General features: G+C 41.8%; 1 protein-coding gene across 1 annotated transcript in view; it reads left to right on the top strand.

Moving 5' to 3' along the window:
• The window catches only part of LOC139393006 (alkylglycerol monooxygenase-like), a 42,288-nt gene that overhangs the window by 4,040 nt on the left and 25,219 nt on the right, over positions 1-13,029 (top strand). The window contains exons 2-5 of the mRNA XM_071141323.1: positions 2,064-2,194; positions 2,510-2,661; positions 11,182-11,285; positions 12,797-12,892. Coding sequence (XP_070997424.1) covers positions 2,064-2,194; positions 2,510-2,661; positions 11,182-11,285; positions 12,797-12,892 — 483 coding nt within the window. The remainder of the gene's footprint in view (positions 1-2,063; positions 2,195-2,509; positions 2,662-11,181; positions 11,286-12,796; positions 12,893-13,029) is intronic.

The following is a 13,029-nucleotide window of genomic DNA, read 5'->3' as shown; positions in this document are numbered from 1 at the left end:
TTTTGCACGCCCAATTTTTCAGTTTTTGATTTGTTAAAAAAGTTTGAAATATCCAATAAATGTCGTTCCACTTCATGATTGTGCACCACTTGTTGTTGATTCTTCACAAAAAAATACAGTTTTATATCTTTATGTTTGAAGCCTGAAATGTGGCAAAAGGTCGCAAAGTTCAAGGGGGCCGAATACTTTCGCAAGGCACTGTATATGAGACTTAAAAAGGCTTCTGAAGTTTGTCAATTTCCACTTTGAAATTTAATTCTTGATTTTCCCTTACGAAAAATGTATCAAACCCTACAGAAATGGGCATGAATTATAATCCACATTTCCTGTTTCTGCAGGATTATTTTCCCGCTGTAGCAAACTAGCTCACCTGTAACCGTCTTGCTTCCATCCCGTTCCTTGTCCCAATCTGGGCTCAAACTCAGGACCCTCTGATCACATTGACAAATGTCACCCACAAAGCATCATTGCTTGTCCCTCTACAAAAGCCGCTGGTCTGTTGAACCCCAGTATAGCGTGATTATCATCATGGCATAAATAAAAACACTGCATCAACATTGCTTGTCCGATTGAATTCCTGCCATAGTTGAATTGGTTATGCAACAAGATACACTCTACCTGTTACTTTAGGACAAAGTGGACATACTCTCATAAGAGAGTGTACAGGGTTTGTGTCTTCCCCCTCACAAACACGTGGCTAACTTTACTCATCTACAACCTGACAAAAATGGCCCCATTTGGGATAATACCAACATCTGTTTCACAAATGTCATTTGCCTTGCAAGATCGAAGACCAAAAACAGAGATTTATATACAACTCCCTTGACAATTTTCACAAGCCCAAAGTATGTTACAGCCTTCATAGGACTTGTTTTCATTTGTCCTGTTGTTTGGAGGAAAATGCCACACAGAGTAAACACAGTGATTGTGAAGGTCAAACACACACGTTAAGAAGGATTTTTTTAAAGTCCAAAACAACCCATTCCCTCGGCATCCGCTTTTTCACATGGCATGAGAACCTGAATTCCTTCCCAACTAAAGTGGAAAGCTGTCAAGAACACATCCCTGACGAGGTAAAACAATACTGTAGACATGAGAAAAAGAGGGTGCGTTCAAGCCAGAATCCAAAATGATAATCTCTCTCTCAGTCAGTGGGTTTGGAGAGAGAGTGCTTGCGCTCTGAGCCCATTTGTTAGATGTAGTCCGTCAGTCCTCTGCCAGATGTTGGAGTGTAGCGTGTGATCGTCGGTCCCTCGTGGTCCTCCAGCTCGCCCCAACACACACACACACACACGCATCCTATTCCACCTCCAGGTCTACACCTCGCGATCCACATTCCACACACACTCCCTGGATGCAGTCATGTGACCAGATGAAGGTTTAAGTGACCAGGTTAGGTCAATCACAGGAGTGACATGGTCAGTACCTCTCATTCTGTTCTTGCATACTCCACGCCTACGTAATACCTAATGCAGCAGATACTGTATGTAGCATACTTATATAATGGAATAGAATAGAATAACGTTATTCAAAAAGGGCCCTAATCGGATAGACAAAATATTAACTTGTGTTTATACAGATTTTTTTTTGTTTGTTCTCTCTTTTGTTACATGAACATCCTATATACATATTAAAGACATGGTCCACTTGTTTACGTGACTTATTATATATGGATGGATAATATTCAGACACATCAGGTATACATGTTTTCAGTCTGAACTGTCATGTGATGTAACGGGACCTATTGAAATGAAAGGTTCCTCCAAATATTATTTGTATGGGTTGTTCGAGTGTTTTCTTCTCTACTGGAAGCTGAAATAAATCCTCAGAGAGAGATGATATGTGACTACCCCTGTGTAGCTTCACCATAGAGCCATCAGGGAAGCATCATGCATCACAAGACATGAAAGCCCTTTTTACCACATGTCCTCTTGTTCATTTTCCAAGTCAAACATGTGAGGTTACTGTAAGCGTTCAAGGAAACACAAGACATAAAAGAGGTGCAGTTTTCATTGTGCTTGGACTGTTGATTCGTATTTGTTCTCCTTTGCTTGTGACTACAGGCCACCCCGTTCTTTATGGGCTTGATGGTTGTCGAGCTGGTGGTGAGCCTGCTGAAGGATGGAACCCCATTGGCCTGCGTCAGTGATGTCGTCACCTCAGTGTCAGCTGGTATCATTTCCAGAATGCCCACGTGAGTAAACTCTAACTTTCTGTTATGTTTAGAGAATTCCTATAGGGAAGCTTAAGCCTTGTGCTAAACTAAAAATAATGATCAATGGAGACTGTCCATAGAAGTAGCTTTTTAGTCCAGGATTTGGCTTAATTTGTGTCCAGGAAACTGAGTTCTATAGACAAGTAATAACAGCAGTGCATCTCTTATGATAATGTATGGCTGTATATGTACCATTTATTTTTTGTATACTGTAAGATCCTCTAACTTTGCACCTGAAATGTATTGTGGAGAATCTGTGTGCCAATCTAAACACATTTGTCCTTTTTTCCCCAGGCTATTTGCAAGAGGTTTTGAAATAACGACTTACATCTACGTGTGGGACAACTTGCGTCTCCTGGAGCTACCCTGGGACTCTGCCTGGGCATGGTGGCTGGCTTTCCTAGTGGTGGACTTCAGCTACTACTGGGTCCATCGCTTTGCTCACGGTATGGCCATCAGTCTGGGTTAGCTCCTGACCTGGGTCAAATCCATACAGTATGTCAAATACTTGAGGTGCACTTGATTTAGCTTGCCAGGTACAATGGAACCAATGAGAAGCAAGGGTCGACACTTTACTCGAAGAGGGTTATACGTAAGACATTCACCACAGTCATAACTGTCCTAGATTTGTTATGACTGGTTTCATAAAGGTGTTATGAATGCCTTATGTATACCCCCTTCAATTACAGTGTTACCGAAACAAGCTGGTCAAGCTAAATGAAACACACATATTTAAAAGTATTGGGAAGTAGTTGTACTTGTATTTTTGGGTAAATATTGTATGGTATGCAAGGTTTGATCAAATATTAAATCTCGTCTCATAATGAAATAGCAAATAGTCTTGCATGTATTTCAATTCTACATGTCCATGAGGATTGAATTATCCGAAACAAAAGGTTTTGTCTTTACTGATTTCTCTATCGATGCAGCGTGATTCTATAATGCGTACATCTTTTTTTCTTTTTGAGAGGAAGCAATTATTTGTGAGTCTCGTCCAGATGTTTTTGAACTGACCAGATGTGAGAGGCTGTGATCTCTTGAGACATGGTGTCTTACCTGGCACTTCATTGGGAGAAAGCTGTAAGTAGTGATGGCTCAATAGCAGCACGGTTCTGGAGCTGCACCAAAGAAGCCCTCTAATTCTTCTCCCCATGTAGGGCTGTCTGTAACATCCTGGGATCTCAACCCTTATCACTTAAACTGCAGTTTGTACTGGACAATGATAATCTTAGCACCCAGAACAAAATCTCACATGTTCCACTGGACACAGATGTCAAATCAACGTCTATTCCACAATGGTTTAATGTCATTTCAGTGAAATGACATGGAAACAACATTGATTCAACCAGTGTTGAATGACAATGCAGTAATAAAAATGTTTTTCTCAACTTGCTTGGCAGCAGCAACATTGTGTTTGTGTGCTAAATTGTAGCTCTATTTATGTCAGAGGCACATCAAAGCCTGCTCCAGATCTTTCTCTATTTCAAATATGTCTGGCTTAAAGTCCAGACTGTCCCTGTGTTGACATTTGAGTCATGGGTAAATATAAACTGTGTTTTTGAAGGTGGGTAAGACACCTACCAACTGTATTGTATGATAGAAAATGACCCCTGCCAGTGCCAACCTGCCTGATTGAGTGGTCTGCCTGTCTATAAAACATGTAAACAAACCTCCCACGGAGGTTTATTATCCTCAATGGAAGGTCGTTAACCTTAGCTAAGCAGGTTTTTATTGTGGCATATGAAGGTAGATGGCACTCTTCTCAGGCTAAGTGGATTGTAGCGATAGGTCACATAAATATCAGCCGTAATTCTGCCTATTTTACCTTATTTGTATAGTCACTATGGCGATTGATCTCAATAGCATTTCACTAGTCCTGAATTAGAATTTGTACAGTATATTGTAATGAAGTGCTTGTGTATGTCATTCTCTCATTCTCTCCATTGTTTAAAACAATTATTCATACAATATTATATAGCTCTGGTTTATGTGGTCAGATTTTATTTTTGAAGTGTGGTATGATATTTATGTCTCAAAACTTTCCACTTACTTTCATTTCCTCCACTCCAGCTTTGACTTGCTTGTATGGAACTTAGTGGGGTCACAGCTCATTCTCTGGTGCCTGGCACTGCACTCAGTCAGGATAGAAGGACAGGAGCTTTTCCCCTTCGCTACCAGAGGGAGCTACCTCTCTCACCGCAGGACAGGCCAGACCCAGTCTTCATTCACTCTTCATTCAGGCCCGGTGAGGTCATCTTGGTTAACCAGTTGTTGACCTCCTGGCCTACTCCAGGGTAGAGTTTGACCAATGCACAGTTCTCATTTCCGTATTGGTTGTTGTCTGTGTAAGTGAATGTCTACAGTATATAAGGCATGTATCTGTGTTTAGTTGTAATAGTCACTAAGAGACACGGATACTTTAGCTCTTGTAATTCCACAAGTATGAAAGCTAACAATGTGTATCTAAATTTAATTTCACGACTTTCCTCTATTTTACAATGTTCTGGTATGACACATCAAACAGTTTAAATCGTAAATGTCTGCATCAATTGAGCATGTGAAAATGTATCTGCAATTATATTCTGTCAAAACACATGACCTATAAATCTCAATACTGTGTTAAAAGTGAAATTACAATAGAAAGCTGTGAAGAGGGCAGAGTGAAATCCTCCATTGGGAAATGTGAATCCTAATTAGTAGAACTGTAAAATACCAATGTGGATTTGAACAGTTTTATGGCCATTTCATAGTTTCCCCTCATGTCACTTGAAAGGACAGTCTCATTATAATTGAATGGAAAGAGCTTTGAAAGTAAAACGCCGGCCTCTCTTCGCTGATGCCGTCTTTATTGAGAAGACATTACTTGCCCTTGCTCTGGGCAGCCAGTTAGCTCTTGGGGATAGGGACCAGATAACAAAATGGCCGTAGTCTCCAGGCATTTAAGGTTAGAGGCCCTCTTAAAACTGTCTGTAGGCATTCTTTATGACAGAGTTAATACAGAGTAAAGTGAATGGCAAAATAAAGCACAATTAACATGTAATATATTTTATTCAATCCCCTAGCCAAATCTTGGTTAAGGTTCAATGAGAGGCACTGTCACAGGGGAGCTACACTGGGGTGTCGCGAAAACAGTAGGTTTTTAGCTGCTAAAACGCATACAGTAGTTTTTGCCGGCGTGAGCAGAGAGCAAGCCACTGTTCTTGGGCATTGAATAATCCACAAATATAACCTTAGAACCATTCATAGTACTCCCAGTCCCAGTCTCACCACTATTTCCTCACTGTGCTCTGCCTTTCTGTTAGGTAGTTCTGCATTTCTTACCCGGTGTCATTTTCCAGTCACCACCTCTGTTTTCTCAGTAAGTCTATGCTGGCATGTATCTCTGCCAGTAGTCCTGCCAGTGCAATCTGTTATTACTCTAACTTTGTTCTAATAGCAAGGCCTCTCTCCTCATCAGCAGACTGGCAGACCATTGAAAATATATTATTTAAGGATGCTTGCATCCTTTGTATGCTGACTCACTGCTAGAAATATCTTCTAAGGTAAGCTGCATAGGGAAGCATGTACTGTACCGTGTTTTGTTTTTCATTTCACCTCTCCCAACGTGATGACATTTGCTTATTATTGATTGTTATTGTTATTATTGATTGTCTTTCACAGTCTTCTTTCCACCCGAGAAATTATACAGTCCAGAGGCAGTTATGTTCAGAAGGCAATATGCTTTTTGGTGGTACAGAGTTGAAATGGGAAGTTTTTACTTGTTGACAGTCCTGTTGATTCTGTTTATTCTCCTCTAACCTACAGATATAGGGTCTTAATTTAACTCTTTTGTTACTGACAATTTTCTGAGATTTGTGTGATTTACATAAATTCACTGAAAACCCACACTAACACATGGTTATTTTAACAGTATTGCACTTTTCATGTAGCCTAATTTTGACCAACTAATAGCCTAACCACCCATCAAGCAACATTATGGACTAAACATTCAAATCCTGTTGCTGTGGGATTATAGGTGAAATTAAAATCCTACATCTGTATAAATCACACTAATAGCTAGTATCATCCCAGAACACATCTGTATCCAGCCAGCTTTCCTAAACCACAGATCAGAACCACAGGTCTCACATTGGTTCTACGTGAGATCATGGATATAGAGGAGTTTCACCACACCAGCTTTCGTCTGTGTACATCACCAGCTCATTCATATCAAAATATTTCCCCATCGGAAGATCTGTTTGCTCTGTTCTCATCCATTAGTAGCTACAGTAGTATTAACACATACTCATGTTACTGTACAGGGACACTTGGTACAGTACTCCAAGTATGCTGTAAAAAAAAAAATGGACTCAAAAAGCAGTTTAATTCCTATTTACCTGTCACATTAGTCGCCATTATATGGGGGTAATATTACTGTAAATATAAAAAATCTTCCTCCACATCAGTTCTTTCTCATCAAAAAAAAGCCACGACTCATAGTCTACACTGTACTGATGACATCCTTCACCTGAGATAATGTTTTCCAGTGTGTTGCATCTGGGTGCCTGCGTTTCACTCTCTATAGCATCCTGTGGTGTGTGTGTGTGCGAGTGTGTGTCTGGCCGGGCCGTCCTCTCTCTACAGTACCATAGCCTAGCCCTACGGCCAGCAGCAGTTGTCAAGACAAACAGATCTGGTCGTCGCTGCGCTGTACCGGGGCTGGGGTTGCCGGGGCTGGGGCCTCCCTGAGGAGGCTCTGCTGATCTGAATGTTATTGTTTTAAAATGAGCTCCTTTTGGCCGTGCGGCGGGGCGGGGGTTAACGTCCTGGTGGCCAGGGCTTCATAACTATTCTCTGTGACTGGAAGTTCCTGGCCCGGCGCAGGTTGGAGGGTTGGAGCGCGTACAAAAGAACCAAACCCGGTCGGTCAGGATGTGGGCCGTGCTACAAGAGACCCGGGCTGCTAGCACCTCTGGGACCCAGGGATAATATCAACAATGGCTAGCAGGCCACGAAGCTCAGCTCAGCTCAGCTCAGCTCAGCTCACTGTCTGAGAGTGCGTGTGTGTGTGTGTGTGTGTGTGTGTGTGTGTGTGTGTGTGGGGGGGGGGGGGGGTGGGGGGGGTATTTGTCTGTACAGTATGTGTGCTTAGAGGGGCTAGACTGGGCTAAGTAAGGAAATTCAGTCTTCCTGATGAGCTAAGTGACTGAGCTGAGCTAAGCGCTCTGTGGACCAGGAGTCTACTGCCCTCATGTTTGGTCATTTGCGACTGTCCTCTGTCACTTTTGTTTTTGTAGGACAGACTAGTTTCCCTAATGATGTTGGCAGGAAAGGTGAATCATGGTTTAGTGGGATACCTATCAAAACAGAGCTTGGACACGTTTTCTGATCAGGTGTAAATAATGTACTGTACGTATACAATAAACATTTTCATTAATATGTCGTTTCTTTAGCAAGATTAGTTTGGATTTAGATGAATAGACTTATTTTGAAGACATGAATTACAGGTTATGAATCGTATGTGCTTGACATAGAGTCACTCACAAGTCACTGTTGATTGGGAGAAAATTAAGTAAGAATTCCTCAGAATTTAGAATTCTCTTTAAGTGGGCCTGACTTTGTGTGTGTGTGTGTGTGTGTGTGTGTGTGTGTGTGTGTGTGTGTGTGTGTGTGTGTGTGTGTGTGTGTGTGTGTGTGTGTGTGTGTGTGTGTGTGTGTGTGCGTGCGTGCGCGTGCGTGCGTGTGCGTGAGACTGGGGATTGAGGACAGCATGAAGTATTGCAGTGACAGGGGGGAGCCAGTCGGCTGTCCCAGGGTAGGGGTTATTGTGTTATAGTTGGCACTTCATGTAAGGACCTCCAATCCAAACACTGAAGGCCCTTTACAGGCCATTACGAACATGATTGACAGGGCACCCAACCACTCGGTGGACTGCCGATCAAAGACAAAACATTATGCCATGGTCTGGTCACGGAGGGTGGCAATTCAAGCAGTCGATTATTATTGCTTTAAAATAGTCTGTGTTCTATTGATAGGCTATAACAGATGTCCCACTATAGCTGTAGGTGACCTTATTATCTTGCTGTAGGTTGATAAACTAAAGGGGGAAAAAAGAAAAAAATATATGTTTTATTGTCACCTTCTGGATAGGTGCAGTGAAATATGTTGTTTTACAGGGTCAGCCATAGTAGTACAGCGCCCCTGGAGAAATTTAGAGTTCAGTGCCTTGCTCAGGGGCACATCGACAGATTTTTCCCCTTGTCGGCTCAGTTATTTGAACCAGCGACCTTTCGTTTACTGGTCCAGTGCTATTATTAATACATTACTTAGTAATCACCTGTTGTTGCATCTTTCTGGAATTACACAATGTTTAAATGGGACCTTGGATTGCAGTACTCTGTGTTTATGACATATCTTACATAAGCACAGTCCCTGGAACTGTAGTTACAGGTTAAATATGATCTTGTTTGATCGAAGTCCAACTCGCTATCACCTAGAGCTGGGCAATATGGACTAAAATCCATATTGCAATAAATTGCCTGAACAATAAATAGAATGATACGTATATAACAATGTGCACTGCATTAGTTTTTTTGTATTGTCCTTTAAACTACTAGTTTGATGGTTCAATTGTACCATTAACAATCACCAATAGCAAACTTATTTCATTTCACATTTCTCTAGCCTAGGCTACTTATCGTTATGAACGACATCAGCAAAATCATTTGTGGTTTATCGTCTTAACTCTACTCTCACCTCAGTCCACACACCCGTGGGACTTGAAGCCATATGATGCACATTGCAACACGTTAGTAGCACGTGTTCATTTGACTACAGTGTAAATGTCTGATCTTAACCGACTACCATTCAAACCAAACCTACAGAGATTCTTCCCTGAAAAATACAGGCCTGACCATGTTATTATTATTTCCATGGACTGTCTCTGTTCCGTTTTGCATATTAGCGCGTCATTATCTACTTATCATCTACTTATCACTGATATTCAAAAAAGGTGCAAAGCCCTACTTGAGACCTGTGGATGTGCAGTCCTCAGCGTTTCTGCTCTTGGTGGGAAAGGTTCTCTGTGGCATTCGTTCTCATCATTAAAGGAGTTCCCTCCTGAACAGGGCCTGCCAAACTATGCGATGTCCTGCTGAGTCGCAGGATGAGGACATGGCTTGCAACGAAGCCTAGCAGTTCATACTTCCTACTAGTGACACCCAGCATTAATCTTAGCCCGCTCCGGCCCCCCAAACCAAAAAAAAGGGGGCTAGCAAAATTCGAACAATGGCTGGATTATAACTTCTTCTGTGTGTTTAACAGTTGATCTAGTTCCTCCATGGGCTCTGACAGGAAGAAGTGTAAAAGCACACGTAAACGACTGGAGTTATTACACATGTCGATTACTCCTTTTCTCTCCTTCTCATTCCTCTTTACCTTCCTGTTAGGTTTATAGTGGAACCACCGATTGAATTCTGTTCCGGAGAGTCGGGAAATGAAGTTTGAAATCCAGTCCAGTAATGTCATTGAACTTTTCAACCAAAATTGTACTCTCACTGTTTTAACCATCTGTCCTCTCACACAGGCTGATAGCTTGTTGACGTTACAGAGGTGTCGAGTACTGGCAGGCAGTTTTTCTCTAAGAGGTGAGAGGGCTCTCCCTGTCTCCTAGGCTTTGGGAGTTCCTCATAGACAAGGCTGGCTGATTTTGATGGTTAGTCCACAGCTTCTTGGACGTTTCATTTTTGGCATTCGAGGACCGATCATGGCATTCCTTTCACAGACACCTACTGTACACACCTTCACACACACTTTCTACACGGTGTGTTTGTTCAGGTGGCGTCTCTCGACCCGTTGGGTTTTATGGCTCTCTGTTTCGATAGGATTCACAAGTTTATTAAACACTGATAGAGCCATACAGTACCTTCAAGATGTCTCTTTAGAATGAACTCTCGTAATAGAATGGATGGAGAGCTAGCCCAGTGAGAATCTGCTCATCGTACGCATTACTATATTTAGCAGGCAAAAAAATGTGCCTCCCTACATTTTTAAAACTCAGCTTTGTTGTCAACTTTAATTAGAGTTGAATTAGTCGTTTATGTTATCATTTATCGTGTAATCATAGCACAATTGCACATCAGGGCTACCACATGGGATTTTAATGGGCATTGAGTAACTTTCACTGCTTTTAATGAAAAGTATACGTTACTATAGATAGCCTATATGGGGGCTTTGTGGTCCAGACTTAGCAAAGGTTCCTCTACTCCCATGTAGATGAAGCCAAAGCGTTTGAGGGGTGCCACTGCCAAAGAGCACAGAGAAATGGGTGGTCCGGAAACAGCTCGGAGATCCAGTGAAACTTAACAAGCGTGTTGCTTTGGATGTTAAAATGAAGTGTAATAGTAATATTAATGTAGCAAGTATCACAACACAGCAGAGGAATGTAAACTGCAGCATGGGGACATGGCTGGATGGTCAACAGCTGTAGACGAATGCTTTTATATCCTCGTTGTCATAATATCGTAATGTCCTCCTATGGTTTGCTAGATTCTTGTTTTGTTAGATTTTCTAAAGACTGGCAATGAGTGTTGTTAGTTGTTTTAAAAATGAGGGTTGCTAATACTTTTTTATTCAATTCAATTATGCAATTCATTCCATTCATGAATTAAATTTCTTCATTTTTTATTCAATAAATTCAAAGTGTGTGCAAGCGGAGTGCAAGGCGATGACATGCGTGTGTCAAAATGCAACTTTTTGTGCGATTTCTACATAGTGCACCTTTAATCCTGTACAGTACTGTTTAAACTTTGCAATTGCTCCTCATGGTCATTAACAGATTAAAAGCAGGTCACTTTGTAACAGTATGAGATTAAGAGATTTAATTGTCAGACAGTGTTACAGTATGTGATGCCCTGTCTATCTGTTGCTAACTCTGTGTGCGTGTGCGTGTGTGTGTGTGTGCGCGCGCACATGTGTTCCCACGACAGAGTTGAACTTCCTGTGGGCTGCCCACCAGGTCCACCACAGCTCAGAGTACTACAACCTTTCCACAGCCCTCAGACAATCCCTCACACAGCAGTTCTCATCATGGGTAAGAGCCCTACTTTACCACTGGAACAAATATGCTATTTTATTCTATTGTATTGTGAACAACATACTTTTGTGTGACGCTGGAGATGGCAAAATTTGATAAAGAAAATCAGGTTTTATTGTCACACACCGGATAGATGCAGTGAAATGTGTTGTTTTACAGGGTTAGCCATAGTGAAAATTAGGGTTAAGTGCCTTGCTCAAGGACACACCGACCAATTTTTCACCTTGACGACTCGGGTATTCGAACCAGCGACCTTTCGGTTACTGGCCCAGCGCTCTAAACGCTGGGCTGCCTGCCGCATTAGAAATGCAGATAAGTCCAACATTTGCTCCTTCACCACAATGAATGCTGTGTTATGCACGAAGTATGGTATACTGTTCTTTATCCATAGTCATTGAGTACGTTTACATGTACACTAATAATTTGATATTAAACTGATTAACTGATTATGGCAGTAGGCTGAGTTTGACATGACTCTGCTTGCCTTAATCGGCGTACGGTAATAAGTATACGCAATCTTTTGAATTATTAGGACATGTAAACACCTTAATCATAGTTCTAGTGGTGTATTTGATATGCGCATGTGCTAGCACCAGCCAAGCGTGCCTCCCTCGTTAGAGCGAGTGAAGTGTTGTTATGCACGTGAGTGAGGACCCAAAAGCGGTTTAACAAAAACAGAGTCCTTTAATGTCAAAACACAGGGAAGACATAGATCCTCTTCAGATGTATATAATGGCTAAATAGACAACCCGCAGAGAGGGCGACAAATGAATCATAAAGTCCTTCTGATATTCACAGAAGAGTCCCCCTTCTTAGCAGCAGAGGAGAATAGCTGGGTTAGCGGCGACAGACTGCTGGTCTCTCTGGGTAGGCGCGGGTCGTAGAGGACAGAGGTACCTGATCACACGTAGCATCAGATGAACAGGCAGATTCCGACAGGACAGGACAAGGGTGAAGCAAACGAGACGATAGTTTGGTTCTGGCATGAGAAACTCAAACGAGAATCTGACAAAGACAGAAGCAGGAACAGAGAGAGAAATAGAGACCCAATCAGAGGGAAAAAGGGAACAGGTGGGAAAAGGGTGAACGAGGTAGTTAGAGAAGATGAGGAACAGCTGGGGGAAGGAGAGGAAGAGAAGGTAACCTAATACGACCAGCAGAGGGAGACGGAGTGAAGAGAAAGAACAGGAACAAGACATAATATGACAATACATGACAAGTGTATTCAGAACAACTGAAAGTATGCATCTTTGAAGTAGTTTCACATACAAACTTTATATGTCCGAAGTCAGAATCAAATAGGCTTCTCAAAAATAACATCGTCGCTGTGGTAGAATGTTTATTTTGATTGGTGATTTCGGATGTGTCCATGTAAACAGGATTATTAGGGAAATTGTTTTTCTTTCAAAGCATCTAAACGATTAAATGGAACTATTATATTAATCTGACTATCCACAATGATCATCTTTTTGCGTCCTTTTAACGATATTCATTGTGTCTGTCCTCAGGTGTTCTATCTCCCCATGGCGTTGGCAGTACCACCCTCTGTGTTTGCTGTTCACATCCAATTCAACCTGCTCTACCAGTTCTGGATCCACACTGAGGTAGATGCAGCCCACAGTACCACCCAGTCTCAGGTTACCATTATCTCTCCTCATTTCGGCCCGCTTGCTTATTTTCATGCCTAGTGAATGCGTCCCTGTTTAATGATGATTATTCATGTAGTCAATATTCTACAAGA

This window comes from Oncorhynchus clarkii, chromosome 3, assembly GCF_045791955.1.
Source record: "Oncorhynchus clarkii lewisi isolate Uvic-CL-2024 chromosome 3, UVic_Ocla_1.0, whole genome shotgun sequence".
Lineage (NCBI taxonomy): Eukaryota > Metazoa > Chordata > Actinopteri > Salmoniformes > Salmonidae > Oncorhynchus > Oncorhynchus clarkii.
Note: the sequence above shows the minus strand (reverse complement) of the source record. Positions and strands in the feature narration are given on the sequence as shown.